Here is a 25,971-nt window from a genome sequence, read left to right as displayed (position 1 = left end):
AATGTCCCAAATGTAATATTATATGTAGTATTGTATGGGAGTGGCAGTGATACAAATAAAGTTTTGTGCTACCACAGTAGCTCATTCAATTTTTGATAGTGGAAATGGGTGAAACAAGTGCTTTTATTCTGTTGTCTTCTGGCAGGGATCTGTGTTTTTCCTGTAGAGAAAAATTTGGAACTAGCTGAAAGGGACTTTTAAATGTCATCTGCTGCTATGTTTTGTAGAGCTGTGGTATTACATTTAGCTTTTCCAACCTAAAGCTCTAGCAAGCTGTAACAGCATACTTAATCTCAATGTGATATTAAAAATATGTACATGTATAAGTGTCACTATTTCCCTTGGTGGTGTCTGTGCTGGTTTCATCACTTTGCCTTTCCAAAATGCAGAGCTCAGGACATGCAATCCCGAGGTTCTTTGGATGCACTTGACAGCCCAGCATGATTGGCTTAATATTTGTTCCTGGATTGAAGAATCTGAGCCCAGCCAGACCTTGTGTGGAGAAGCTAACTGGCCCCCACTTACTCCAGACATCATTGACAGGAACATGTTATGTAGCAGCTACATGAGGAATGACATATTAAACAAGCTGGCGAGGTATGTGCCCTTGATGCATTGTACAGCTTCCAGTCTGAGCTGAAGCCAAAATCAGATATTTATGGCAGTACATGTTAGTACATATCTTTGATATGTATTGATATTTATATTGTATTTAGTGCCTTTTTTAAACAGCACAAATCCATTAATAAATTGAATTTTAGTCTTGTACCTGCACTTTGTTACCTGAAAGCAGTGAGAGACATGAGAGCAATAAAAACCCTGCATCAGCCCTTCAATCTTTCACAATGATTACATTTCTGATGCCCATTTTAATGCACAGGGCATGTCACTCTTTATGCCTCATTCTCTACAGTGAACTGTAGTAACTGTGGTATTGTTTGATACTATCAGATGTATTCTGTCATGTTGTGTTTACCTCAGTAGGGAAAGTACTTCCCCAAGAAGGAAAGGTCTGCTTTGTTATTTTGAATGGAGAACACCCTCCAGAGCTTGCTGAAGAGATAACTGTCTCATCAGGGCCTGTGCTCTCTCTCTTTCCTCATAGAAATGGAGTTTTTGTCTCTTCTGAGTTGGAAGATTTTGAACTTCTGCTCCAGAGACTGTCCTACATCGGGGGAGTTCTGCAAACTCCTCACCCTGTTCCAAAGTACAGTGCTGCAGGTGGCTTGGACTTCCACGCGCGTTTCGTCCTTCACTGTATAGAACATAATTTGCAGTATCTGTTATACACTTACTTAGACTATTACAGGTATGAAGGCTTTTCACCCCTCAAACCTTGTGCATATTTAAATCATGAAACACTATTAATAGTTGGCAGTGAGAGTTTCCTCAGCCCTTCTTGTTTGGCAAGAAAGGCTGCTTGGGTCACAGCAGGGTCATGCAGTGAAACACTGTGTGAGGGTTCATGCTGTATTCTGGAGCTCTATTTGGTTGTCTCATCAATATGAATTTGTGCATCAGTCATCAAAGGAAACAATTACAGTTGTAATTAGTATAATGTTATAAGCAAGAGAATCTTAAAGGCACCAGGACTCTTTCATACAAGTGGATGGAATGAGCCACTGTAGCACCAAGTTAGATGCTCTTATTTTTTAATGCAGTGTTATACTGGGGCAGAGGATGGTTACAAATCCTGTATATTCACTCGTTTCCAGTTTAAATTCTTCAAATTGCCCTATTTTGGATAACAAGGAATTGCATGAAGCACATCCCTGGTTCGAATTCCTGGTGCAGTGTCGAGGGGTTGCCAGTAACCCACAAGGTAGGAGTCCAGCCATGCAGGAGCTGATCGCACGTTTATGCTGCTGAGTCTGGGGCACAGTTGGGTTTAATTCTTTGCTTTGCTGCAAACCTTTTTCTGTCCATGGCAAATCATCTGCAAGTGCATTAATTCCTCATCTCTACGTTGTAGATTGCAATTCCTGCTTAAATTGGACATAAAGATTTGGAGGCTGTAGATATGTGAGATTTCTTTTTTATGTATGATCATCATTACCTCCAATTTGGTTACATTCCCAGCAGGTTGAACAGAAGAATCCATAAGAAAATCCATGTATGTTAAAAGTAAAGATTCCTCTAGTTCTTGTGGTGCATTTTTAGTTCACTGCCCCTTGGGTTATGTGTTTGCTTTTTGGGGGTTTCATTCTTGCCATTGAAAATCAGTAGAATTTGTGCCCTTTCACTTTTTTTGGGGAACATCTCAGCTTTTGTAGAGCCACACACTGACAAATAATAAAAATAAGCCCAAGTGGAGCTTTTTCAGGAAGTGTGAGCAGTGGAGGATAAAGAATTGAACCAATACAATGCTGAACTGTGGCACTCAATCCAAATCCATCTGTGTAGGTTAAGATGTGGTTTGAAATTAGGAGAAGCTTAATAAAATTTAGGACAGCTTTTCTGTGTTTATAAGTAAATTGAGGAAAATAACTGTTAACAACAAAACCCCAGCATTTTTCCTGGTCACAGGGTAGTTGTAATGCATGATTTAATGATGTAGTAATGGTTTTGCGTGACATTAAATCTTTCTTCTTTTCTTTCAGATCCAAAGATGATTTTTCAGGCTAGTCTAGCAAATGCTCAGATCCTGATTCCTAGTAATCAAGCCAGTGTGAGTAGCATGCTGCTGGAAGGACGTACACTGTTAGCACTTGCTACTACGATGTATGCACCTGGAGGTATCGATCAGGTACTGTGTGCAGCAAATGGGACTTTCTGTGTTGTCACACAGGTTCCCACGAGGTAGTTTGGTGTATTCAGAGATTGGTTTATTATCATCTTAATGCAGTTACTCCTTCCTAACAGAATCCTTTTTCTTCCTTGCAATACAGGTTCTTCAGAATGAAGATACGGAAAATCCTCTAAAGAAGGTTGATCCACAGCTCCTAAAAATGGCATTGACTCCTTACCCCAAGCTCAAAGCTGCTCTCTTTCCACCATGTACTTCTCATGGAATTCTGCCACCTGACATCTCTCTCTATCACCTTGTTCAGGTACACAGAATGCTTCTCAGTAGTGCTTTTTGGCAGAACAAAAGTAAACTAAGAGGAGCTTATTTCAGCTAATGCCTGGAGGGTGGGGACCACATGTTATTTCTTTGGAATCCTTCATTTGGAGCTAAAGTTTATAGCTTCATTCTGAACAGGTTTTTAAATGGTATCTAAATAGCGTGAGTTGCTTCCCCCTGTTCCCCAGACAGGTGCAGACAGTGTTTAACTGCAGCAATCTGGCATGTCAGAGCAGTGATACTCTTGCTGTATTTAGTGGGTAGGTTGTTCAGTATTACAGAAGTTAAAATGTTTTTGAAATTTAGGATTAAAGGATAGCATCTCCTGGAATGTCCTAACACTTTCCTGGGCAAATGCCTTTCACTTCAGACCTGTGGTATGAGAGAACCTGAATGCTGGAAGAAATAATATGTATTATTCGTTATTAGGGAAGTGATGGCCTTGATAAGATCACCATTTAGAAAACACTTCAGCATGTTCTTCCCCTGTTGCCCTAGACAGATGTTTAAACCTTTCCTTGCACTTGGTTGTGTTCAGATCATGCAGAGTAGGTAAATATGTGCCTTTGAGAGAGAGCTTCACAAGGTGGATCACTGCTGGATAGCAGCACAAGCCATTCCTGATCCTCTGCTACTGTAGCTCCCTAAAATATTCCATAGGCTGATGTGAAAATCTTAAGCTGTGTCAATATATTTTGTTTCTAATCTTTCAGTCATTGGTGCCCTTTGATCCCACTAAACTGTTTGGCTGGCAGTCAGCAAATACTCTTGCTGTGTCAGGTATGTTACTTTCCAAGTTTTCTCTGCTTTCCTAGCCTGAGCACCTGGGGTGAAACACCTTCCAGGGAAGTGATTTGGCAAATAAAACTTACTCAAAATGTCAGTTCTTTTACCAAAAAAATAGGGTCATTTACTAAAATTTGTTTTGAAATTAAGTCCTCAATAGGTTCCCTTTCTCCATTAAGCTCTTCACAGAGTTCTTTCTAAAGATATTATGAGACAGAAAAGCAATATTTTCTTTTAAAAGCAAGTTGAGGGTTTATAAGTGATCCAGAGTTTTGATTTTACAATGAGAATTGGAATTTCAGTGGGTTTGGGTATGCTGAGATTTGAATTAGAGCAAGAGGAGGGATGTCTGATTGTCAGCTCATGTTTTGTAGCAGTCATTTTCTGTATGTAATTCAACTGTTTATCAGCTCATAATAATAATAATGATTCTTTCTAGATGCTTCAAGTGACTTTCCTCACTTTTCATCCCCTGAACTGGTGAACAAATATGCTATAATGGAACGACTGGACTTTTTGTACTATTTGCACCATGGACGTCCATCATTTGCTTTTGGTACATTTTTGGTCCAGCAGTTAGTAAAGAGCAAATCCCCCAGACAGTTGTAAGTCTTCTCAACAATGACAGTCAGATAGTTCTTTTGAAGTTATAATCTAGCACATGGAGTAACATTTAATCCTCCTCAACAGCCATCAGGTGGTGTGAGTGGCATCACTTGAAAGTTTAGATCTCCTAGGAGTCTGTTCAGTCTAGCATCGAGACAAACTTACTGGAGATTAAGAAGACAAATCTACTGGAGACTGAAGGAATTAAATGTTCTGGCTGAAGCTTCAAAATCATGTGGTCAAAAGGATACATTCAAATTACACATCTTGCTTGAATATATTAAATTTACTATGAAGTATATTTGAAATTAGTGGGAGTTACATCAGAACAAATTGCTTTGTTTCTAGAATGCCTAGAATGCAGCTGTGTATTAGTAACTGTTTCTTTTCCTCATTTCTATACAAATCAGTTTCTCTTATGTAAACAGCAAAGATGATAAAATATAAATATGAAACCTGTTATTAATATGGGTATGAAACTTATGGGTTGTAAGTATCTTTCATGCTACTAAAGGCTGTACATTTAGGAAATATTGTAAGTGCTTGTTTATGGGGGGAATATTCATGTTTGGAAATTCGTTACAAATCACATGTGCTAAGTGTTGCTCTTTCTGTTCCAGGATTCAGCAGGCAGGGAAGGAAGCCTATGGTTTAGCTCTTTCTCTCTTCAGTGCACCTTCAGTAGGAGCAGCCTGTGCCTGTTTCCTGGAATTGCTTGGTCTCGACAGCCTCAAACTCAGGGTTGATGTTAAAGTTGCAAACATGATTTTCAGTTACAGAACAAGACATAAAGATTCTCAGCACAATCACATAAGAGAATCTTTGGGTAAGGGTGTCTTCTGTTTGCTTTCAGATAGGGTACTCTGTATATATTGGGAAGAGAAGCAGAGATGGGTTGAAAGATGCTTCTCAGGAATGGAGTAAAAGCTTCCTGTCCATTGAAGGGCTGAGAATGTTGCTCTTATTCCTGCTTCATACTGATTTTGAATGCATGTCAAACAGGACAGAAGGACTGTAATGTGACATGCAGCCAGAACTGCAGGAGTATCTAACAGACACCGTGTAACAGCTGCTGAAGGCTTAGTTTAATACTTAGTAAGGTTCAGCCTAATGTAATAATATAACTAGAGGATTAAACAAGGGACCATTAACAAATCTCTTTTCTCCCTTGTACTTGAAAACTATCTTAGAGCTGCAGTGAAATCAGATGTTCAAAGCTTTAAGGAAATTATTAAATTATAGTAATAATTATTACTAAGGATTTATCCTAGGAATAACGTTAAAACTTGAATTTCTAACCAGAGGTCCACAGGTGTCTCTTTGTCCTAACTAGGAAACTATTTGGTGCTTTTGAAAATATTACCCTTACTCTAATCCCGAATAACATCTCAGAAATAACAACATGTTCTTTTAAACAGTTGAAAAGTTAACAAAATTGGCTGATGGTGAAAAAGCAGCAGCAGCAGAAATTCTTACCTCCTTAGAAGAAGCCTTTTGGGATGCAGTTGAACAGCAAGGAATAAAGAAGTGAGTAAAACATGATTTTAAAGGATTATGCTGGCAAATGGAATTGAGCACTGAATTTTACCATTTGTGTGTTCAGATAATACCAAAAATATCCACATGGGCTTTATGGCAGTAAACTGAACAACAGTGTTTGAATGTAGAATATTGCCTTGGTATTTCAAATACTAGAGGTAACAGAGGTATGTAGCAAGAATAAGGAGGAGCAGTCAGCATGTTGGACAAGCTGTTCCACAGAGTTCTTGCAGCACATTGAGAAGGGAAGATCATTGACTTAACTTCAAAACAAACACTGTCCAGGTAGGACAATGTATCTGCTGTGGTGGGTGGGAATGTCCACAGGGTGCAGTACTGGAGTTCCCACAATGGAATGTGGCTTAATCTGTGGTGAAGTCCACGGAAGAGCTGGTGTGGCCATTTGCAGGCAGTGGATCTCAGGCCATGTGATGAGGTTGTATATTACTAACATCTGGTATAAATACCAGTTTATTACAGCTGAAGCTCTTTAAATCCCATGCAGGACATGCAGTGACTCTAGAAGGCAATGGTCTTTGGTAATGCAGTTCTGTAAGCTCCATAATATCAGACTGAGTACGTCTTACCTGAAGGAATGTGCCAAATGCAATGACTGGCTGCAGTTCATCATCCAAAGCCAACTGTACAGCTACCAGCCACATGAGGTAAGCTACCTTTGCCTGATTTTAAGTGAAGATAGGGTTTGTCAAGAGTGGTCTTTGTCTGTGATGTTGAGAAAAAGAGGGAAAAAAATAGATTTTTTTAACAAGTATTACATTGTGGAGACAACCTAAAGAGAAACCAAATCTTCCATTTTTGGTTTAGAATATAATTTTAAAATTAATAAAATATTACCAGTATGTAAAAATGAAAAGCAATTTGGGAAGGGTAATGTGAAGAGTCTAACTGGAGAATTCCAGGTAAGAAGGTAACGAGCAGGCCTAGGAATGTAACTTGGATCTTTTCACTGTGGTGGTATAGATGCTTTTGGTTCTCTTTTCCTAGGTCATTTCTGTCCTTCAAGATTTCACTCCCGCTTTACAAGATCACTTGATTTTGGCTTTGGAGAAGCTACCAGGCGTGTGTGCTGCTGCAGAGAGTGCTGAAAGCAGTGCTGCCAGTGTGATCAAGGGCAGATATGCAGATAGCCTCTTCCAAATCCTTTTGCAGTGTCAGGGGAACTCAAACCCTTCACGTTACCTTTTGACTGCAGGACTGAGAGAGCAGGCTCCCATTCTGAGTGTCTTAGCAGCATGTTTCCAAGTGAGTATTGATGAAGTTATTTATCTCTTAGAAGAATAAGTAATGAAAAAGTGATGGTTGTGCATAATTATGTGCGATGGTAGATATGATTCTATGATTCATTGAGGGGTTTTCTTGGTGTTTGTAATAATTGTAACTGTTATGACATATTTCACCAAGTAGTACATAATGAGGTTGTTCTATACACCATTATTTTGTCATTTGACAGGATGCAAACATTCTTCATTGTCTCTGTGTCTGGGTAATTACTGCGGTGGATGATGCTACCAGAGCTGAAGCAACAAACCATATTCAGAGCTCAGAAAGCCATGAATGGGATCTTCAGGACCTGGCAGTTATTTGGAAAGTGTTTTTAAGAAAGCAAAAAAGTAGAACACTTCTAAATGGCTTCCAGCTCTTTTTAAAGGTAAGATAATGTCTTTTTAATGGTATGTTTAAGCGTATCTCATATGGTGTTGGAGAGGTAGGCAGCAGATTCCCCCTCTGTCTTGCTGTCTGTGACCTGGATAACCTGGGTGCAATCCACTGAAAACCCCAATCAAGTAGGAACATCTTGAATGGAAGTTCTTGCAGTTGTTACACATTTGCAAATCATGTATCAGCCTTGCATGCAGTTTTAATAAGTTATAATTTTATTGCTCTGCTACTGAGGAAGATAAATGCCACATGTATTGAGGTACTTCTAGGAAAGAATTCTAACCTGGTTTTGTGTCTTGAAGGATTCCCCATTACTGCACATCCTGGAGATGTATGAACTGTGTATGAACTGTAAAAAATACAGTGAAGCTAAAACCAAACTGGACAAGTTTCAGGAAAGTCTCACAAAAGTAAGTACTCATTTTCTTTAATGCCATTGCTTGGCTCTCCCTTACTAGAATGTTGTATATGAAAATAGTGAACAAGATGTTTCACAAAAGATTTCAGTTCTTCCCTTTCCATCACAGTTTTCTAGTTCCCTCAGTATCCTGGTAATGAACATTTTATGTCATTAGTGGTTTTCCTTCCTGCAATTCAAGCTAGGGCTACACTGGTTTACCTATGTGCTGCTCACACAGCATATATGCTTATCAAGTATACAGAAGTATGACAGGAGCTATTGATCTAGCAATTTATTCTATCTATTTCTGATCCTTCTTGCATCTTTTATCTCTTCCATGAGTATCAGGAGTAATTTGTGGTCACCCTTTCATAATATTTACTACTTTCAGATCAAAGTCAGACTTACATCTGTAACAGATTGGTGTCCCTTTAGCAATGGCAGTTCATTGTTTCTTAAAGGAGGAAGTAGATCCGGTACCTTCCATTTCCAGCACAATTCCCACCAAAATGCAGAGCATAGTTGCAAAAAAAGAAAAACCCAGCACTGAAAAGTCTTTATCTACACAGCTGAAAACTGAAGATGAACCAGCAGCCTCAGAGTTCCCCATACAGTGGCTGGAATCACAAGCCTTGTTTCTTCTGGAATTGATGATGCAGCAATGTAGAACGGAATATGAATTGGGAAAGCTCTTACAGCTGCTTGCTGCTGCAGATGGTCTTCTGCTTGATGGTAAATACAGCTTCCTCTGTTAGCTGATGTACCTCCTTAATCTAAAGACCACATAGAGTGTTTCTGGAGTGACTGAAAATGTTTACTTTAAGTGTATTCATACTGTGTAAGGATTTATACAACCAGACGTGGTCCTTACAGTGAGTTGCAGTCATGACAATGTAACTGTGTTTAAGTCTGGGAGAGTGATTGCATGCAAGTGTTGTGGAGAAGTGCACAGATTTTCTGCAGAAGTGTTTTAGTTACGGATTTAGAGCTGACTTTCAGTCCCATAAAAGCTTTAGAGTATAAGATCTGTGCTCCTGTGGCAGGGTTGCACACTGAAGTAAGTAGCAGTATTTCCTCCAGTTTAAAAGCCTTTACATGTCTGTACTCTCTTACAACAGGCCCCTACGTGAAGAAACTCTGTGCACTCAGTGAGATCCTGAAGGATTCCTCCATAGCAATTAATCGCTCCATCCTAACCAGTTCTGATCTGGAGACGTTCCAGAGCGAGTGCAGATCGATTCTGGAGCAGCTGCAAGAGAAAGGGATGTTCTCACTGGCTCGGGAGGTAGCAGCACTGGCTGAACTGCCCATGGACAGTGTAGTTACCCAAGAGGTACAGTAGAGTTCAGTAATGACACTCACCTCTTACTCCTCCCAGTACTGGCAGTGTTGAGAATGTTACTTCTCAGCCTTCTTAAAACCAGTTTTTTCTTTAAATCACTTTTAATTTTAAGTGCAAGTGCAGCAGACAAGGTGGCTGTGGGTGCTGAGCTGTAAGGGACAGTGTAGCTTTCCTTATTCTTTTGCTCTTTTTCCTTGCTATGCAATCAATTTTATTTGGTGAGAAAATAGGTGGATTTGTTACATATTGAGACCCTGAGTCTCAGTTCAGTTTCTCACTGTGTTGGCCATCCAGTGTGGATTTTCTGGTTTGGAAGTATGGGTGTTTAAATTCTCTGTGAATTTTGCAGGTTCTAAGGGATCTGCATCGTTTAAGGGAGCTTGGATTGTGGCACCAAACCCAGACAAGGACTGAATTCTGGAGGAAATGTAACGACAGCTTCATGAAAAACTCAGTCTCCAGCAAAGCTGCATCTTGTTTCTTTTTCGATCAGGCAAACACAGTGTTTGAATCTTTATCTCATGAGAAGATAACCAGCATCATGGAGAGGCATTTGTTGCTTACCCTGGCTGGCCACTGGCTTGCCAAGAGTGCCTCGGTGTCATTGCATGAGTTAGAGGCAATAGAGAAGCAGATCTGGATTTGTCGCATTGCACAGCAACAGTCACCCACTGCTGAGGGGTCAGGCACAGCAAGATTCTCCTCCCATGGTGCTGTGAGCCCAGATCTTACCTTTGATGACTTAGCAAAGGAGTTTTCTTTCTCAAAGCTACCTGTTCTCAACACACCAGAGTACTTAAAACTAGAGGGGCTTGCATTCAGAGAGTCTCAGCAGACCTTGACTCGCGATGAGGAGCAGTCACTCAGGGTTCTGATCGGGTGCCTCCTTGATGAAGGCAGCGTGCATGAAGCCAGCCGTGTTTGCCAGTATTTCCACTTCTACAGCAGGGATGTTTCACTGGTTTTGCACTGCAGAGCTCTGGCCTCAGGGGAGGCTGATCTAGAGAACTTACACCCAGATATTCAGGCTCTCCTTACAGCAAGAGAGAAGTCATCTGAAAGCAGCACATCCGAACACTGCAGAGTCCTGAGTGGTGAGTAACCTCAGTCACATCACAAGTAATACCATTGTTGGGTTCCACTGGATTCTCCTGTCACAGTGTTAATTTCCCTCAACATTTCTGCAGGAAATAAGGTCTCTATGGCAGTGGGTTATCTCCTTGGTTCATAAACCCTCTGGTGAAAGGAATTTGAAGCCTTGTAACATACATTGCTTCAATGTGCTGCAGGCAGTGTGCTTCTGCAAACAGTTTCTATAGTCTCTTAACTTCATTTTTTATACTTCACATTTCTGTTCTGGTAAATTAGCACTGAGCTTCATCAATGTTCCTGCTTTTGGAAGACACACGCTAGTAAATCTTGAGTGTGTTTCTGGAGCTGAAACAAGGAAATGCTTTAAGTAATGATTCTCTGAATACTTTGTACATTGTAAAGGGTTTAGTGTGTTGTATTAATAGCAAGGCTAAGGCTGATAATGTTGATATATCAAGTACTCTGTGCATATTTATGAAGTCTGAATGAGAAAGCTGTCAGCTGGAGCATTACTTTCTGATGCTAACATCTATAAAGTTTAATAGAAACAGAAGGGAATAAATGAAGCCTAAGCTGCTGAACCCTTATGTTCTTGTATACCTCAAAATTGTATATCTGAGGTATTATCGAGTTCAGTTTTCAAAGACCAAGGAAGTGTTATGTATTTGCTGCAGATATCTGAAGTCTAGCTCCTAGATAAGGCTTGTTGGTGTTACCTGTCTTTATGAGAAAGGAATTGACAGTGGTTTTGTCTCCAGCATCAGGCTTAGAAGACTGGACACACATTGTGGCTCCACCTCCAGATGATCAAGTTGTTATCAGCCTGAAGGCTCTTATAGAAGAATGTGTCCACGGCAGGAATTACTGCAGACAGGTTCTCTGTTTATATGAGCTTTCTAAGGTATGTGTCTAGTACCATTACTGAGGAAACATGTGGTTTGTATCAGGCTCTGCTGTGGAAGTTTGTGGGGGAAAGAATAATGAGCAGTGAGAGTACTCACTGGGTGCCTGCAGCAAGCTTCAGAGGGGGAAATGGCCAGATGCTTGCTAGGTGTGAAGTGCTGAGATGAAGTCACCTCCCCAGCTCCCCAGGCCCCTGCTCTGACTCCTTGGAGCCAGATTGCAGCCTGGCTCTCTTTGATGTGCCTTTTTCATAATCTTTCAAGCAGATGTTGTTCCTCTCACACTTTGCTTCAGGCCTTTGTTGTGGGATGCCTTCATCATGAGCCCCAACCCAGGAGGAGACAAAGAGATAGCAGCTGCCTTAGAAGTTTAGCACAGAAGTGCTCTGCAGGCTCCACAGTGACAGCTCCTTACTCAGAGGTTGCTCAGAGGAGTGCGTAATAACTTCCAAGTGGTTTGGCCCAGACAGTGGCAGGAGGGGCAGCAGACTGTTGTTTGCTGCCTCTGTGCTCCTTGACCTTCATAACTGCCTTCAGCCCATCTCTGCTTCTGCTGCAGAGGTGCTGCTGAACACTTCTTTCAGGGTCCAGAACCCTTTTCCATGGTATTTGCTTGTGTTTTTGAAACATAGCATTAGGTTTTCCTGAATAAAAGGAGCAGTGTGTGTGCTGCAGACTTCAGAATTGCCTTTATCACAGAGCTTCCTTGATTTTCCTACAGAATTTTGCATACCTCAGGTATTCAGAGGGAGGGCTTTAGGTCTGAGCTGCTGTGTAGTTGTGTGGTTGGCTTGTTGCCTTTTGTACCACTCACATACTTGTTGCCTGAAGCTGCATGTGTCCCTACTGTTGAGTTAAGAGCTGATCATTGTGTTTAGGAGGTACATTTTTCAATGAATCTGTACTCTTGTAAAGCTGTCGTATGTCACAGGAGAGTATTGACAGAGCCTCACCTCTGCCAGATGTAGCCAATGTAACAACTAGGATGTCTTTTTCACTGCAAGCTTGTGGTATGTAGAGGAGAGGAGAAAGAGCCTCAGAAGTAAAACCTACTCAGTAAAACACAATTCTTCCTTTGGGAGGAAATGCCCCTGTCTTTCTTCTATGTATTTCAAGTGTTAAGGTTTATATTGGGCTAGGAAAATCTCTCTGTTCATGGCAACCACTCTGTGAGTATTAAACTTCAAATGCAGAGTAGTTACATGTCACCCTGATCTGGAGAACACTAATACTTAAGATACCCAGGTGAAGGTTACCTGGCCTAAGGACAGATGGGGTTTGCAGGTTTTGAACCTGGTTCTGTCTGCTCTCCAGCTCTCCACACCTGCATCAGCTCATTGTGAACAAGTCATACTGGAGATCAAGAGATGCTCTGCACTGGACCCTTTGCTTGTGTGTTTCTTAGGAGCTGAACTGCTGCTACAGTGAGATGTCAGCCCAGGACCCTGAGAAGCTGCTTCATGCCATCCTGTCCTCCCATCAGCCAGAGCGGTGCAAGAAGGCACAGGCGTTCATCACCACACAGGCTCTGCAGCCCAGCACCGTGGCAGAGCTGGTGGCTGAGCAAATCATGCAGGAGTTGCTGGCATCTTCAGAAGGGAAAGGTAGTAAAGAAGCTTGGTCTTGTATGTTAGCATGGTTCCTGTGGCTGCAAAACACTCCTTGCTCTCAAGATATTTGAGGGTTGATTATAGTCAGTAATGTTTGGGTAGCTCTTGTACAAGGCTTGTAAACCTTGTGTACCTTACATAGGGTTTTGCATAAAATGTTTGCATCCTTCTTCAGTCTGGATGAAGTTAGAGTGGTTTGTTTGGTTTATTTTTCTATTAACATAGTTAATCTCACCCTAACAAGTAGCACTTGGGATATAACTCACTCTCTCTCTGTGGACACAGGACAAAAACAGGTTGTGAACCCAGCAGCTGACAGTCAGGCGTTCCTACAGCTTGCTAAGCTCTGCCAGGATCATACACTGGTTGGCATGAAGTTACTGGATAAAATTTCCTCTGTACCTCGTGGGGAACTGTCATGCAGTAAGTAAATGGCAAATAATACTTGATGTGAGTAGTGTGTTACTGAACATGGCGTTACCTGGGTTAAATCCCAGCACAGCACAGATGCAGAGCTGCCTGGTAGCAGTGGGGTGCTGGTGTATTCCCACACGTTTGTCAGTCTGCTTCTGCTGGAGGAGGTTGGAAGTTTTGTGTGTGGAATAAAATAATGTGTCAGAAGATGATCCAGAAAAACCCAGCCTTTCCCACAGCTTGGGAAGCCAGACTGGATGCGTGCTGTTATAGAAACTGTTACTACTCAAAACTGCATAGGACAGACCATAACAGCTCAACTTCCTGATCCAGTTCTGCTGTCTGTAACTGGGAGGGCTGTGTCCTCAGCAGCAATAGCATCAGTGGAGAGAGGCACAGGAATTAACCTCCTCAGTTTGTTAACTGAAATACCTGAGCTCTTCCATTCTTCAGTTACAGAGCTGCTGATCTTGGCTCACAATTGCTTCAGTTTGACTTGCCACATGGAAGGGATCACTCGAGTCCTCCAAGCAGCGCGGCTGCTCACGGATGAGTATCTGGCACCTAATGAAGAGTACGGAGTCATGGTATGGATCTTGATACCTTGTGTGTTTATCCAGATGTGTGCAGAGGGTTCCATGTGCACAGCAGCAGTCACTCTGCTGGTGAGCAGTGCAGGGGGAACCGGGGGGTAGAATGGACACAGTCCTCCTCCTCTGGACAGCTGCATTGTCCCACCTGGCCCTAGAAGCTAAAAGTGGGTGTTTGGTCTGATGTGTGCAAGTCACAGAAGCTCTTAGAAGACTTCTATGGAAAACAGAGCTGGAGACAGGGGAATGGTGAAGTGGCAGCAGTGAAGTAGATCAGGACGGGAATGTCAGAGTAATTCAGCTGCTGGTCAGGTGTGAGGATTTGCATTACTGGGCTGTTGCCTTGGAAGGACTCCAGAGGTTGGAGACATGCCCAGCCTAAAGGTGTCATTGCTAAAAGGGTCACTGCCTATTTTAATTTAATGGGATTGCATCCTTTCACCTCACAGGAAAAAGGATGCAATCGTTTGGTTGAAAACCAAAACCTCCATGGCTCTGAGGGAGCATCTCTCTGCCTGATGCCCCTCACTGTGCCCTGTATCTATACCAGCCAGCCCAGCACTGTGGCAGGCAGCCTCCTCCCTGCCATGGCTCTGACTGCTCAGAGAGAGTGGGGTTTCTGCTTGCTTTGGGCTTCAGGCTCTCACTGCTGTTCCCACAGGTTCGTCTTCTCACTGGAATTGGCAGGTACAATGAGATGACCTACATATTTGAGCTGCTGCATGAGAAACACTACTTTGAAGTGCTCATGAGGAAGAAGTTAGACCCAGTAAGTGGAGGGGTACAAAAGGGGGGAAGCTCGAGGAGCTGTGTGGCTGCATTAGAACTGGTATTTACACAACAGAGTGGAGTTACCTGGGGATTTTAATTGCTGGAGTGTGGGAAATCTCAGTCAAGTTTCGTAGGAATAAGCTAATTCTGGGGTTTATTCTGGTTTTAGTTCAACTATTTCAAATCAGTCCAGTGCTGCAGCAAGTGCAGTGTTGAAACTTCAAGCTTTGCAATGTCACTCAGAGATTTCACGTCCTGCTTTGGATTCACTTCCAGTTAAAGGTTACAAAAATCAGAAATATTTAATATTGTAAAAATCAGATATTTTTACTATAATGGGAATAAACCAAAGGCTCTTCAAATCCTGATGGGGTTTTCCTTCATCCCACCAGAGCGGGACGCTGAAGACAGCTCTGCTGGATTACATCAAGCGCTGCCGGCCTGGGGACAGTGAGAAGCACAACATGATAGCCCTGTGCTTCAGCATGTGTCGAGAGATCGGGGAGAATCACGAAGCTGCTGCTTGCATACAGCTCAAACTCATTGAATCTCAGCCCTGGGGTGAGTGGGAACCAAGTCTGTTTCAGGAGGACATGCAGGTTGACTGTGGTTCTGCTGGCTTGTTTGGTGCTGGTAACATCCTTTGGCTTCCAGCAATGGCTTTGCTCCATTAACGGAGCAGTCAGTGCTGTTTCTTTGTGCTTTTTTAGCACAAAACATCTTTTTTCAGTCTTTTGTTGCTCTGAGGCATCCCCTGGGGGACACATTTGGTACCAGGAGGTATTTTTGTAACTTACTTTGTCACATTATAAATAATTGGTTCTTTTTTTCCCCATTTCAGAGGAGTCTCTTCGGGATGTTGCGAACTTAAAGAAGCTGCTGATGAAAGCCCTGACGCTCTTCATTGATGCAGCAGAAAGTTATTCTAAGGTAAAATGAGATGGAATTGTGGCTGCACAGAACGGGGAGCACATCAGGAGTGAGCGGAATGGGGAGGACAAAGCAAGGTGTGCTAGGGAGGGAATGTGGAATCCTGTCCCAGAAGAGGAGCAGAGGGATAATCCCTTGCAGCATCCCCCCAGTAGCACTGCTGTGTCCACAAGCAGATGACTATTCCTTGTTTAGGCTCTACACTTTAGGGTTACAGTTGGGATCCCCAGTTTTAGGAGTGGCCATGAGCTTAACCAGCAGGAGTAGAACAACATAATGAGTTTAAAACCTGGTGTGGTTGTGATGAAAGTAGTTCTTGTGGTGTGTGAAGCTTCATTTAAAGCTCACAGTGATAACCCTGCATTGATCTAGAAGATGAAGGTTGTTAGGAAGATTTCCTGTTTTCCTGGTGTTTTCCCTGGTGTGTCTACAGGACTCCTGTGTGCGCCAGGCCCTGCGCTGCCGGTGGCTGACGAAGCTCATAACGCTCCAGCTGCACTTCCTCAGCACGGGGCAGAGCACGATGCTCATCAACCTCAGCAGGCAGGAGCTCATGGACTCCATTGTGGCCTTGCCTCGGTTCTACCAGGTGAGCTCAGCTCCCTCATCTGCTGCTGCTTCTGAGCAGCAGGTACCTGAGCACAGTGCTCAGCTCTGCCACGTGGCCACCAAGCCTGTCACTGTTACCCCATGATACTGCCTGGAAACAGGAGCACAGCACTGGTGGGGACCTACAATACTGTCAGTATCCTAAATACAGGAATGTTTCTGTGCCAGACCCACCTCTTTCTGCTCCGTTCCCCTGCAGGCAGCCATTGTGGCTGAGGCATACGAGTTTGTGCCAGACTGGGCTGAAGTTCTGTACCAGCAAGTGGTCACCAAGGGAGATTTCACATACTTGGAAGAGTTCAAACAACAAAGACCTCTGAAGCCCAGCATGTTTGAGGAGATCGCCAAGAAGTGAGTAGTGTGGACAAGCTGGGATGGCTGCTTTAGAGGAGAACAGCCTCTTTTTAGGAATAGCAGTTCTTTGAGGTCTGTAGCAAACCAGTCTTAGTGGTGACTGTGAAGCCTTTCTAGTTCAAGTATGTGTACAATTCCTTTCAGAGTTAAACAACACCCACCTGCTGAAGCTGCTCTGAAGAACCTGAAGAAGCTGCTCACGTACTGTGAGGACATCTACACCTACTACAGGCTGGCTTATGACAACAAGTTCTACGATGTGGTGAACTCGCTCCTGAAGGACGCTCAGACTGGCTGCTGCCTCAATGACATGTTGTCAAACTAGAGCCCAGCTTCCCGCAGGGTTAGTACTGACTCTTTAACAGGTATTTTATCCATCTCCTGCTTACAGTGTTGTGCTGCTACGTGAAGGCTGCTCCAGAGAACTGGTAGTGGTTGTAAATATTGAAAGGGCTGAGATTGAGCTAACCTAAAACTGTGTTTTGTATAATAAATCTGTTTACAAAACACGTGAGTAACCAGCTCCTGCAGCCAGGACAGCCCCTTGGAACCACAGGGAGCCAGCAGCCACTCATGTCAGGCTGTGGCTCACCACAGCAATTGGGTCCAAACCAGCAGCCAGCTGGAGGAGCCGGTGCAGAGTAGCCCATATGTGGTGATGGAGTCAGTGGGAGTTAGTGAACTCCTTTGGAAGGCTGAGGTACGTGCCCAGATAACCCATGCTTTGGCTCCCATCTGATCAGACTGGTTCTGTTTCCTGGGTTAGTGGTCAAGTGAATGTCCTGGACAACCCCTTAGGGTTGTACAGCAGATACTAATTTGCTGCTGGGAGGAAAAAGGTAGTGATGTATTCTCGTGGATCCTGACTCCCCTCCATGCTTGGGCAGGTGGTTGGCTCTGACACCAGGTCAGGAGCTGCAATAAGCACTCTGCTGCTCAGGTGTTTTGGTAAATCAGGAGGGAGGGTAAGACTTGAATGCTGCTTCAGGCAGAAACTGGGGTTTACCTTGGGTACAGCACATGCCCCAAGTAACAGCAACCTGCAGAGCTCCTGACTAACACAGACACTAACTCCTGCCCCAGAGCAGGGGGAGGGCTCCCAGCTGGAGGCACCACCCAGACAGATGGCTTCTAACTAAAATAAAGCAATGGGATCCCACTGTCTCTAAATGCTACCCCAGCAAAACCACCGTTGCCATGGCAACCCAGCTCATAAGCAAAGATGTTAACTTGGGTTTACAGCTTAGAGCCTCCTCCTGGTTGCTGCACACCAGTGATGATGCTTCCCCTGTGCAGTGTTTCTCTCAAAGCTGGCAGGTCACAGGATGCAGGTACCACCATAGGTCAGGTCAATGCACCTCTAAGGAAGAGAATGTGCTGGGCAGGGAGGAATAAGGCTGAGCAGAACCCTACTGCAAACTGCAGTGCTAGTCAGTCCTGTCAGAGAAATGAGACCAAGCACTTGGGGTTGCTCCAAGCTGGGAATCCCAGCACCACAACCCCACCACCTATTTTAAGACACCAAAAGAACGGGTCCAAAGGCAGCCGGGGTGAGGTCCTCAATAGTGATTTTTATTAAATTAGTTGCTTTATAAAACACTGCAGGTGTTGTAATTGTTAACATAACAATTTGCCCAACTGTAGCAACTCTTGCAGTTTGCTAAGCAAGTTGTTGTTGGTTTTAAATGAAAGAAAATGGCCGAGTTCTGAAGATCTACCACAACCCAGGACAGCCCAAAAGGAAGTCCTGGGTTTTTACACTTAAACCAGGCAATTAACTGTTAAGGAATCCCAAACCCATACTGCTGCATTAGTAGAAATCCAGATGAATGGAAACTAAACTTCATACTCAAGCCACCAAATCGTTCCTTTCTGATCAAGTATCCCTCTGGCTTGTGCCCACCCCATGCCCGCTCAGACAGTGTCTCCAGTGCAGGATCCCCACACTGAAGTTAGTGGCTCCCCTTCACAACACCCCAAATCCTCAAGCTCTAATGTAAAACAAAGCAATTGTAATACTAAGTGCACACCACACCCTTGCTGCAAACTGCACTGGTTCAGCACAGGTCACTTAGGTAAGGCCAAGTCACTGAACCCAGCTGGGAATAACATTGTGTCCTGTTGAAACTCCAATTTAGTGACTGTTACTATTGAGTCAAATAGCAACAGTTACCCTTAATGAGAATTTGGGGGGGAGGTTACTGCAATTTACATAGCTTTGAAACATCCTGGGTCTAAGCTGTGACCAGGCACCCATCTGGAGTTAAACCACCAGCACAGATACTGCAGTTCTGATTGTAGCATTTGGCAGAATTTAAAGGAAGAAAAGTTGTGCTACATGTTTAAGGGATTATGGGCAACAGAAAAACAACAGAAAGGGAGATAAATGTCACATGAAGTCTTCAAAGTCTTGTACATATTCACCATCGTAGCCTCCGTAGTCAGCCAGGTCGTCTTTCATCGTAGCCTTTAAACCACCGCCTGGCACAACACCTTTTTTCTTCTTTTTGGCTTTATTCTGCTTAAATAGGAAGAGCACATTGACTTTCAGCTCCATAGCAATGAGTCATTACCCCAGTTCAGTAACACCTCACGTCTCTGGGTATGAGCACTCACACAGCCACGCAATGAGCACGTCTCCTACCCTGTGTTTCACCCTGCAATGCTGTCAATTACAATCCATTCCTAGCAAAGCTGTGGTATTTTCAGGTGTCCCATAGCTCCCTCATGGACTTGCCCATGTTTTGTCTGTCATCCTATTTTACCCAGGCTCTAAACAGGTAGAATAACAAAGTAATGCAGCATCCAGTGTTCAGCTCTGTGGAATCACCACTTTAATGAAGGAATTAAAGTGCTGAGGCACTGGCAAAGGGTGCCCAGAGAAGCTGTAGCTGCCCCAGCCCTGGCAGTGCTCAAGGCCAGGTTGGATGTGTGATCATTTAATCTCCTGCTACTCCCAAACCATACCCAGCAGTTGGAGCAGTGTCCAAGCCCTGCCCTCACCAGCCCAGCCCTTGCAGCACCACCACGCAGAGGCCTTACCTTTTCCTGTTTCTGTTTTTCACTGCATAGTACTGTCAAGGTATTTGTGATCTTTTTCAAATCATCAACTTCCACTAAGGCAGGAAAAGAAAAAGGATTCTGTGTCAGTATTGTTTTCAAAGGCAGTCAAATAACCCAACATCAACGCCCTCCAAAACATAGAAATAAGCATCTCTGATGAGGATGAGCAATTGGTTTAAATCAGCAGAATACAGGCTGAGTGAATCTGCTCCCTGGAATCACAGTTACTGTTTGAAGTCCCCCAAATAAGCAGCCTCCTGTACAGGGAGACAATCTTTAGTACAGTTTGTGGGAATGGAGTCAGATGTTCATTGGGGGAATGGATTCCTCCTTCAATTGGTGTAAACTACACAATTCAATCGTGACAGAGCCTTGAACATTATGCTCGAGAAAGGCTCCCATGACACTTACATGAAATACACACGTCCCGAACTAAGGCTTCCAAGAAGCTGGCGTAATGTAAGGACTTCTCATACTGTGTGATCTTCTCTTTTAGTAGTTTGCCAAATTCCGTGAAGTCATCTTTGGAGGAGGGATTCATGGCATCTATTCCACAAGTGTTATTTACACCTGCACGGGAAGACAGAGGTGTTACACAGACATTAGCTGTGAGCCCCAGGGTGACACCGGAGGAAGCAGTAACCTTGCTGACACTCGGGTCCAAACCCCCACCAAAGCTCCACAAAGCCAAAGCTGAGCTTTGCCCCCTGCTTCCACCACATAAAAGCCAACAGCCCCAGTTAGGAGCCTCTATGGAAAGGTGTTTTACTCCAGAATGTAGTAATTTGCAGCAGCTATTCCCATTCCCTGGAGCAATGCGCTCTATAGGAAGCCCCTTTCTCTTAAATACAGAATTCCTGTCTTGAGCTCCCCAGTGCAAAGTTGAGCTGGTTCTTTGCAGCTGTATTTGGTGCATCCCCCGCCCATACCCTGCCAAGGACTCCCAGAGCACCATTTGCACCGAGTAGTAGCTGGCTAATTCACTGTAATCAAGGAAACACGCTTTCATGTGTGGAGGATGCTGCTGTGAGTCAGGATCTCTGCTGCTGCTGTCAGAGCACAAAACCAGACTGATCTGCTCTGAATCTGCTTGGTCTCCACCAGCTCACTGCCCTGGCCTGGCTGGCCTGCCACAGTGTGCCTGAAGGGAAGCACACTGGAGTGAGTTCTGCTGTGCCACACTCCTCCAAAGCCTTGTTCAATCCCTCTTGTAAAGCACCTCGGAACATTCAGAGACAGCACTTCTTGGTTTTCATTTTACACACTCATCTCACTCAGCTTTTTACCACAAGTACCAATACATCCAAGTGCAATGTCGGAAACTTCAGCCAGCCACCTCTTTCTCCTATGGGCTCACACTATTACCTGCTAAGGAACAGCACCTCCTGTGCTGAAGATGGTTTTGTGGTCCTTCCAATTAGTCCCCATCACTGAAACATGCCTCCAGCAGTTCCACTGTAACCCCTCTTTAGTCTCAGTCACACAACCTGTGTGTGCTCAGTTCCCTCTGCAGGTACCCCCCACCAGGCTGGTTTCAGGACACAGCCCTCTGGTGCTGCTGCAGTTGCACTTACCAAAGGTTTCTTTTGCTAACTCCAGGTCTGACTCCTCTTGCAATTTCTTTAGTCGTAGCTTGTCTGCTAACTGTTCTTCTGGGGTGAGCTCCTTCTGCTCCTCTGGGGCCTCTAACTGCAGTAAGAAACAGGGATAACATTGTTGTTTCTGCCCCTGAGCAGGGTAACAACACCACATCACAGGGTAACACACGTTTGAGTGTTGAACACAGTCTGCAACAAGTGGGAAGCAGCACCTTAGCTCTGTGTTTCAACACTGCTCATTGTACCGTGAGCAGCAGAGATGAGCATCACTCAGTAACTGTCCCAATTACACATGTTAAAGCTGATGCCCCCCACCCATGTTACTCAGTGCAAGACTGAGGTTTGTTTTATCATAACCAAGAGCTTTACAGAGCTTGTTCAACCTCAAAAGAATCACACAGACCCTGTCCTCTGCATCTCTGAGACCCAGAAGGAAACAGGAGTTACCCTTTTTTTAAGCTCCTCTTGCTTCTTCTTCTGTAGCTTTTCTTTTTCTTTGATTTTTTCTGCTATTTTCTTTTTTTCGGAGACTTTTGGTTCTGTAACACAGGGACACCAGAGCTTACCCCCAGCAAGCACAGACCCACTGATCAAAGTCACCCCTGGAGCCCCATCGGTGGAGTCTGAACCCAGGGAGCTCCAGGACACACTTTGTCAGAGCAAAACCAACCCCATGTAGTGGGTTTGATTCTTCAGATACACTCCAAACAAACCAGTGTCTGCTCTGCTGTGCACAGAGCCATGTGTGCTTTAAGTCTTACCTTGTTTTACCTCCGTCTCCTTTACTTCCTCCTCTTCCTCCTCATCATCCCAGTTATCCTACAAAAAGAGTCTGAATTAAGATTTTTACAGATACTTGTTTAGGTAACAAATGCAAAGAGCAGCAGCTCATGTACCACCTCTTTAAATCCATTAATCTTATGTATGGAGTGAGGAAGTGGGGAGGAAGTTGAGAGCTGCACAACAGCCACCACGTCCTCAGGTGTATTTTCAAGGGTGTCTGCAGTAACTGCCTCCAGCTTTCACCTTCAGCAACCTTTAAGGCCAGGTTGGACACAGGGGCTTGGAGCAGCTGCTCCAGTGGAAGGGGTCCCTGCCCATGGCAGGGGTTGGAGCTGGAGGAGCTTTAAGGTTTAAGCCAAACTGTTCTATGCCCACCATCTCCCACACATCCCAGCCACAATCCTCTGCCCAATGAGTGATCCATGGTTCAAACACAGGAGCAGCACTGTTTCTACAGAGCTGACCTGCCAATGTCACCTGCAGACTCTACAGCAGTAATTCCAGTTTCTTCCTGACTATTCCCTAGACCAGGGCTATGGGAATCCATATTCTTGTCCTAACCCCACTGCAAATTCAAGCCCGTGGCCTCCATGTGGAAATCACTGCTCTAAACTGGACCAGAAGGCACGTACCAAGTACCAGACGATGCTCCCACCACAAGTTAAAGCCAAGAGACTCACAGGACTTCAAACCTTCAGTTACCAGCTTCCACTCAACTTGCAGGCTCACGAGATGACATCTGACAAGACCTCATTTACCCAAAATCACACCTCCTGTCAGGGCACCATCAGAGACAAGCTTAGATCCTGTAAGTCCTGAGCATTGTGGTTTCACTTCACACAGCAATGCACAGAACTGATTAAATCAAGTGATTTATTCAATTCTGAGCTTGCTACAGCACAGCAAATAGAAGGCAGTGGTGGAAGCACTCAGGGCTTCAATGTGCTGACCCAAGCAAGGGAGTCCATCCACCAGCTCACTCCAGTTAATTGGCACTTGGGAGGGCTCCAGCTTCCTTCCCCATTCCAAGGAGCTGACTTGAATTTGGAGCAGCATTATTTTAGCTCGCATCTAATTAAGTTGGTTACACCCACTTCTTAAATAGCTCCTTCCATTACTGCTGCCTCAGCCCTTGCCCCGTCCTTCACGGGTCTTAAAGTCAAGTATCTGAGAGTGCAAACCCCAGAGCAGGGCACCCTGACCCTGTCCATGGGGTAAAGGTACTCGTGGGCTGAGGGCATGTCCCCAGTATGGGCAAGGGCCTCCATGGGATGACAGGCTCCCCCCTTCCCCATGTGCCTGCGCAGGGACAGGACACAACAGCAGAGCTTGAGTGTGTTTGTAACCTGTTCCTGTGGTTTAGGAACTCCAGGGAACTTTCCAAGAGGGATAGAAAATTGCTCTCCTGTTGTATTTTCACACTGATATGAAGTAACTCAAAGATGACATCTTTATCCCAGAGTGTTTCAGCAGTACATAGATGTACTGGACTGAACCGAGGCTCCTGGAAACATCTTCATGTCGTGCCAATAAGCCCCTGAGGAGAGCAGCTCTCTCATGAGTTCATATGCTCCATCACATGTACCTTAAACATACAATAATGCACATTCTGCCCCTGAAACCCAGAAGACACAACTGGGGAGCAACAGCCCCTCCAGCACACAGATTCCCACCAGACCCAGGAGCTCTCTTCCCTTCAGAGCTCAGTGTCTGGGTGGCCCTGGCTTTGCTACACACAGAATGGCCCAGGAGTGAGCTGAGAATTCCTTGGCTGGAGGCCCATCCTCTGGGAAGCACCAGAGAGAGTTTTGTCACTGATGAAGATGCTAATTTTAAACGTGGGGAAGTCAAAAGTTTCCCAACTTCAGTTCCTGCAAGTTCATTCCTGAAAAACCTTCCAAAAGAAGGATCTGAATACAGAAACCCCATTCCAAACTGTGGAATACCAACCCTAACCCACTCCTGCTCACACACCACACCAAGCTTCTGGTTTAGACCATGTATCTTACACAGCCACTCCCCGAGGTACAAACAGGGAGTCTGGACCCAAGAACCACCACAGGCTCAGCTCTGTGACCTCGGGCCTTCCATGGAAGAGCAGATAAAGCAAACAGAGCAGCTTCCTCTGCTGGACCACACAGCCCCAGCTCTAACCCATGACTCCTCTGGAAGAGTTAAGTTGTTGCATTCTTACTACATGTGGGAAAACTTTGTGTCCTTATCAAAGCCCAAAGCAGAGGTGTTCTTGAAGAGCAACCCCTGAGAGCACAGTTCTCTTGGACACATTCTATCCTTCTCAAATGCAGGAGGACAGCCTCACAGAAGCAATGTCTCTAAGAGACGTGTGTGTATACACAGATATACATATATGTCCACAGTCACATGTTAACCACACTACAAAGGACTGCAGCTACTCTACACAGAGACCCCTTTACTTCACCTGTAGCTGCAGCGTGTGGGTGTTGCTACACTGAAGGAGGAACATGGACAGCTTGTAACTCACAACAACACCTTCACTGCTTTTCTGAGAGCCGAACCACTCGTGGCACAGCCGCTGCCCATGCTCAAGGACAGTGGTGCTGCTCTGAGGCTCAGGTGGCACCAGTGCCCTCCCCAGCAAACCCAACCCTGCAAGCAGCAGCTCTGCTGCAGAGGTGACCAACAGCACCCACGTCACCTGGGCCTGGTGGCTGCTGCACTGTCAACAGAAAGGCCTTTCCAGTTGACCTATTTCCATTCCTTGCACTGGCTCCTGCCATGCTCCCTGGCATCATTTCCCTCCTGTCCATATGAACGTGGCACAAACAGAGGTTTCTGTGGCTTCCAGCCACAGGGGCAGCTGGAACAAGCTTTTGGAAGCATCAGAAGTGAACATCTGCACGTTTTAACCCTGATTCCATGCAAACACCACTCCTGAAACACAGCAAAACCCTCTGTCGTGTAACAAACCTGTTTTAAGTAATCCAGGCACTACCAAATCCACAACCACACAACAGAGCTGCTGCATTTCCAAATGACGAAGCCAAAGGGTTCATGTGGAGTAGGAAAAGGGGTGGAAAGGACAACGCACAAGTCTCCGGTCAACAACAGAGGATCCAATTTAAACCCTTCTTTAAACCCACCCCAGCGCTCACCCAGGAGCTCACCCACGGTCTGCGGTGCTGCGGGAGGCCGAGCAGCGGCCACCAGCGCACCCAGGGCCGGCCGGCAGCGAGGAGGCACCGGCTGGATCCCCCTCAGCCTCTTCAGGCCTAGCGAGGCCTGCGGGGCCGCCCGTGCCTCCGGTGGAAGGCTGCGGGCAGCGCCGCCCGCCCGGAGCAGGGCCTGGGCACACGGGGCCCTGTCAGACACGTCCTCCTCCGGCATCGCGGCCATTGCCACCCGCGGCCGCCGCTGGCCTTGGGGCACCGGTACCCGGGCCCGGAGCGGCCCCGCCGCAGACGCGTGGCCGCGGCCGCCCGACCCCCCCCGCCGGGGCCTCCCTGCCCCAGCCGCGGCCCCCGTACGAGGCCCCACACGGCAGCGGCCCAGCCCGGCCCGGCCCGGCCGCACCTTCACGTCGTCCTCCTCATCCTCGCCGGCCCAGCGGTCTCCGGTCACTCCCGGCACCAGCCGCTTCGCCACCGGCTCCACCACCTCGAAGCTGTCGGCATCTGTATGGAGGAGGAGAGCGGTGAGAACGGAGCACCGGACCGGGGGCAGCGGGGGGGGCAGCGGCCGCACCTACCCCACGAATCCACCGCCTCCGCCGCCATCTTCCCTCCGCCGCTCGCAGGGCACGGTGAGGCGGCCGCTCCAGAGCGGCACAGGCGGCGCCGCGCGCGGGGCACGCCGGGAC

At 45.4% G+C, this 25,971-nt stretch overlaps 2 protein-coding genes across 3 annotated transcripts in view; one reads left to right on the top strand and one right to left on the bottom strand.

The window, feature by feature from the left end:
• SPG11 (SPG11 vesicle trafficking associated, spatacsin) overlaps window positions 1-18,390 on the top strand; it is a 27,574-nt gene extending 9,184 nt beyond the window's left edge. Inside the window, exons 15-40 of the mRNA XM_034066222.1 lie at window positions 390-597; window positions 1,106-1,309; window positions 1,716-1,822; window positions 2,601-2,746; window positions 2,889-3,050; window positions 3,778-3,844; window positions 4,290-4,455; window positions 5,077-5,282; window positions 5,875-5,983; window positions 6,501-6,660; window positions 7,001-7,258; window positions 7,467-7,664; window positions 7,978-8,085; window positions 8,645-8,807; window positions 9,194-9,408; window positions 9,767-10,511; window positions 11,268-11,410; window positions 12,817-13,015; window positions 13,307-13,444; window positions 13,889-14,022; window positions 14,687-14,794; window positions 15,189-15,357; window positions 15,638-15,726; window positions 16,160-16,315; window positions 16,535-16,686; window positions 16,834-18,390. Coding sequence (XP_033922113.1) covers window positions 390-597; window positions 1,106-1,309; window positions 1,716-1,822; window positions 2,601-2,746; window positions 2,889-3,050; window positions 3,778-3,844; window positions 4,290-4,455; window positions 5,077-5,282; window positions 5,875-5,983; window positions 6,501-6,660; window positions 7,001-7,258; window positions 7,467-7,664; window positions 7,978-8,085; window positions 8,645-8,807; window positions 9,194-9,408; window positions 9,767-10,511; window positions 11,268-11,410; window positions 12,817-13,015; window positions 13,307-13,444; window positions 13,889-14,022; window positions 14,687-14,794; window positions 15,189-15,357; window positions 15,638-15,726; window positions 16,160-16,315; window positions 16,535-16,686; window positions 16,834-17,014 — 4,691 coding nt within the window. The 3' untranslated portion in view covers window positions 17,015-18,390. The remainder of the gene's footprint in view (window positions 1-389; window positions 598-1,105; window positions 1,310-1,715; window positions 1,823-2,600; window positions 2,747-2,888; window positions 3,051-3,777; window positions 3,845-4,289; window positions 4,456-5,076; window positions 5,283-5,874; window positions 5,984-6,500; window positions 6,661-7,000; window positions 7,259-7,466; window positions 7,665-7,977; window positions 8,086-8,644; window positions 8,808-9,193; window positions 9,409-9,766; window positions 10,512-11,267; window positions 11,411-12,816; window positions 13,016-13,306; window positions 13,445-13,888; window positions 14,023-14,686; window positions 14,795-15,188; window positions 15,358-15,637; window positions 15,727-16,159; window positions 16,316-16,534; window positions 16,687-16,833) is intronic.
• Window positions 18,241-25,971, bottom strand: EIF3J (eukaryotic translation initiation factor 3 subunit J). 2 transcript variants are annotated; one of them, XM_034066223.1, is made up of 8 exons: window positions 25,861-25,971; window positions 25,686-25,786; window positions 22,112-22,169; window positions 21,798-21,889; window positions 21,327-21,441; window positions 20,164-20,322; window positions 19,732-19,805; window positions 18,241-19,210 (listed from the first exon to the last, which is right to left on the bottom strand). In XM_034066223.1, exons 1-8 carry the CDS (start codon window positions 25,886-25,888, stop codon window positions 19,079-19,081), a joined length of 759 nt encoding a protein of 252 aa, XP_033922114.1. In that variant the 5' UTR covers window positions 25,889-25,971; the 3' UTR covers window positions 18,241-19,078. The 2 variants fall into 2 exon arrangements, with proteins under 2 accessions (XP_033922114.1, XP_033922115.1); XM_034066224.1 differs by having other exon boundaries at window positions 18,241-19,207.

The sequence above is a fragment of the Melopsittacus undulatus genome, chromosome 9 (assembly GCF_012275295.1).
Source record: "Melopsittacus undulatus isolate bMelUnd1 chromosome 9, bMelUnd1.mat.Z, whole genome shotgun sequence".
Lineage (NCBI taxonomy): Eukaryota > Metazoa > Chordata > Aves > Psittaciformes > Psittaculidae > Melopsittacus > Melopsittacus undulatus.
Note: the sequence above shows the minus strand (reverse complement) of the source record. Positions and strands in the feature narration are given on the sequence as shown.

What these genes read in the sequence shown, in the direction of transcription:
- EIF3J (XM_034066223.1), bottom strand. Translation starts at nt 25,888, where the DNA reads ATGGCGGCGGAGGCGGTGGATTCGTGGG. An exon ending in TCGGGACGTGTGTATTTCAT is followed by an intron (nt 19,806 to 20,163) that starts GTAAGTGTCATG and finishes TTCCTGCCTTAG; the next exon opens with TGGAAGTTGATGATTTGAAA. An exon ending in AAAAACAGAAACAGGAAAAG is followed by an intron (nt 19,211 to 19,731) that starts GTAAGGCCTCTG and finishes TTCCTATTTAAG; the next exon opens with CAGAATAAAGCCAAAAAGAA.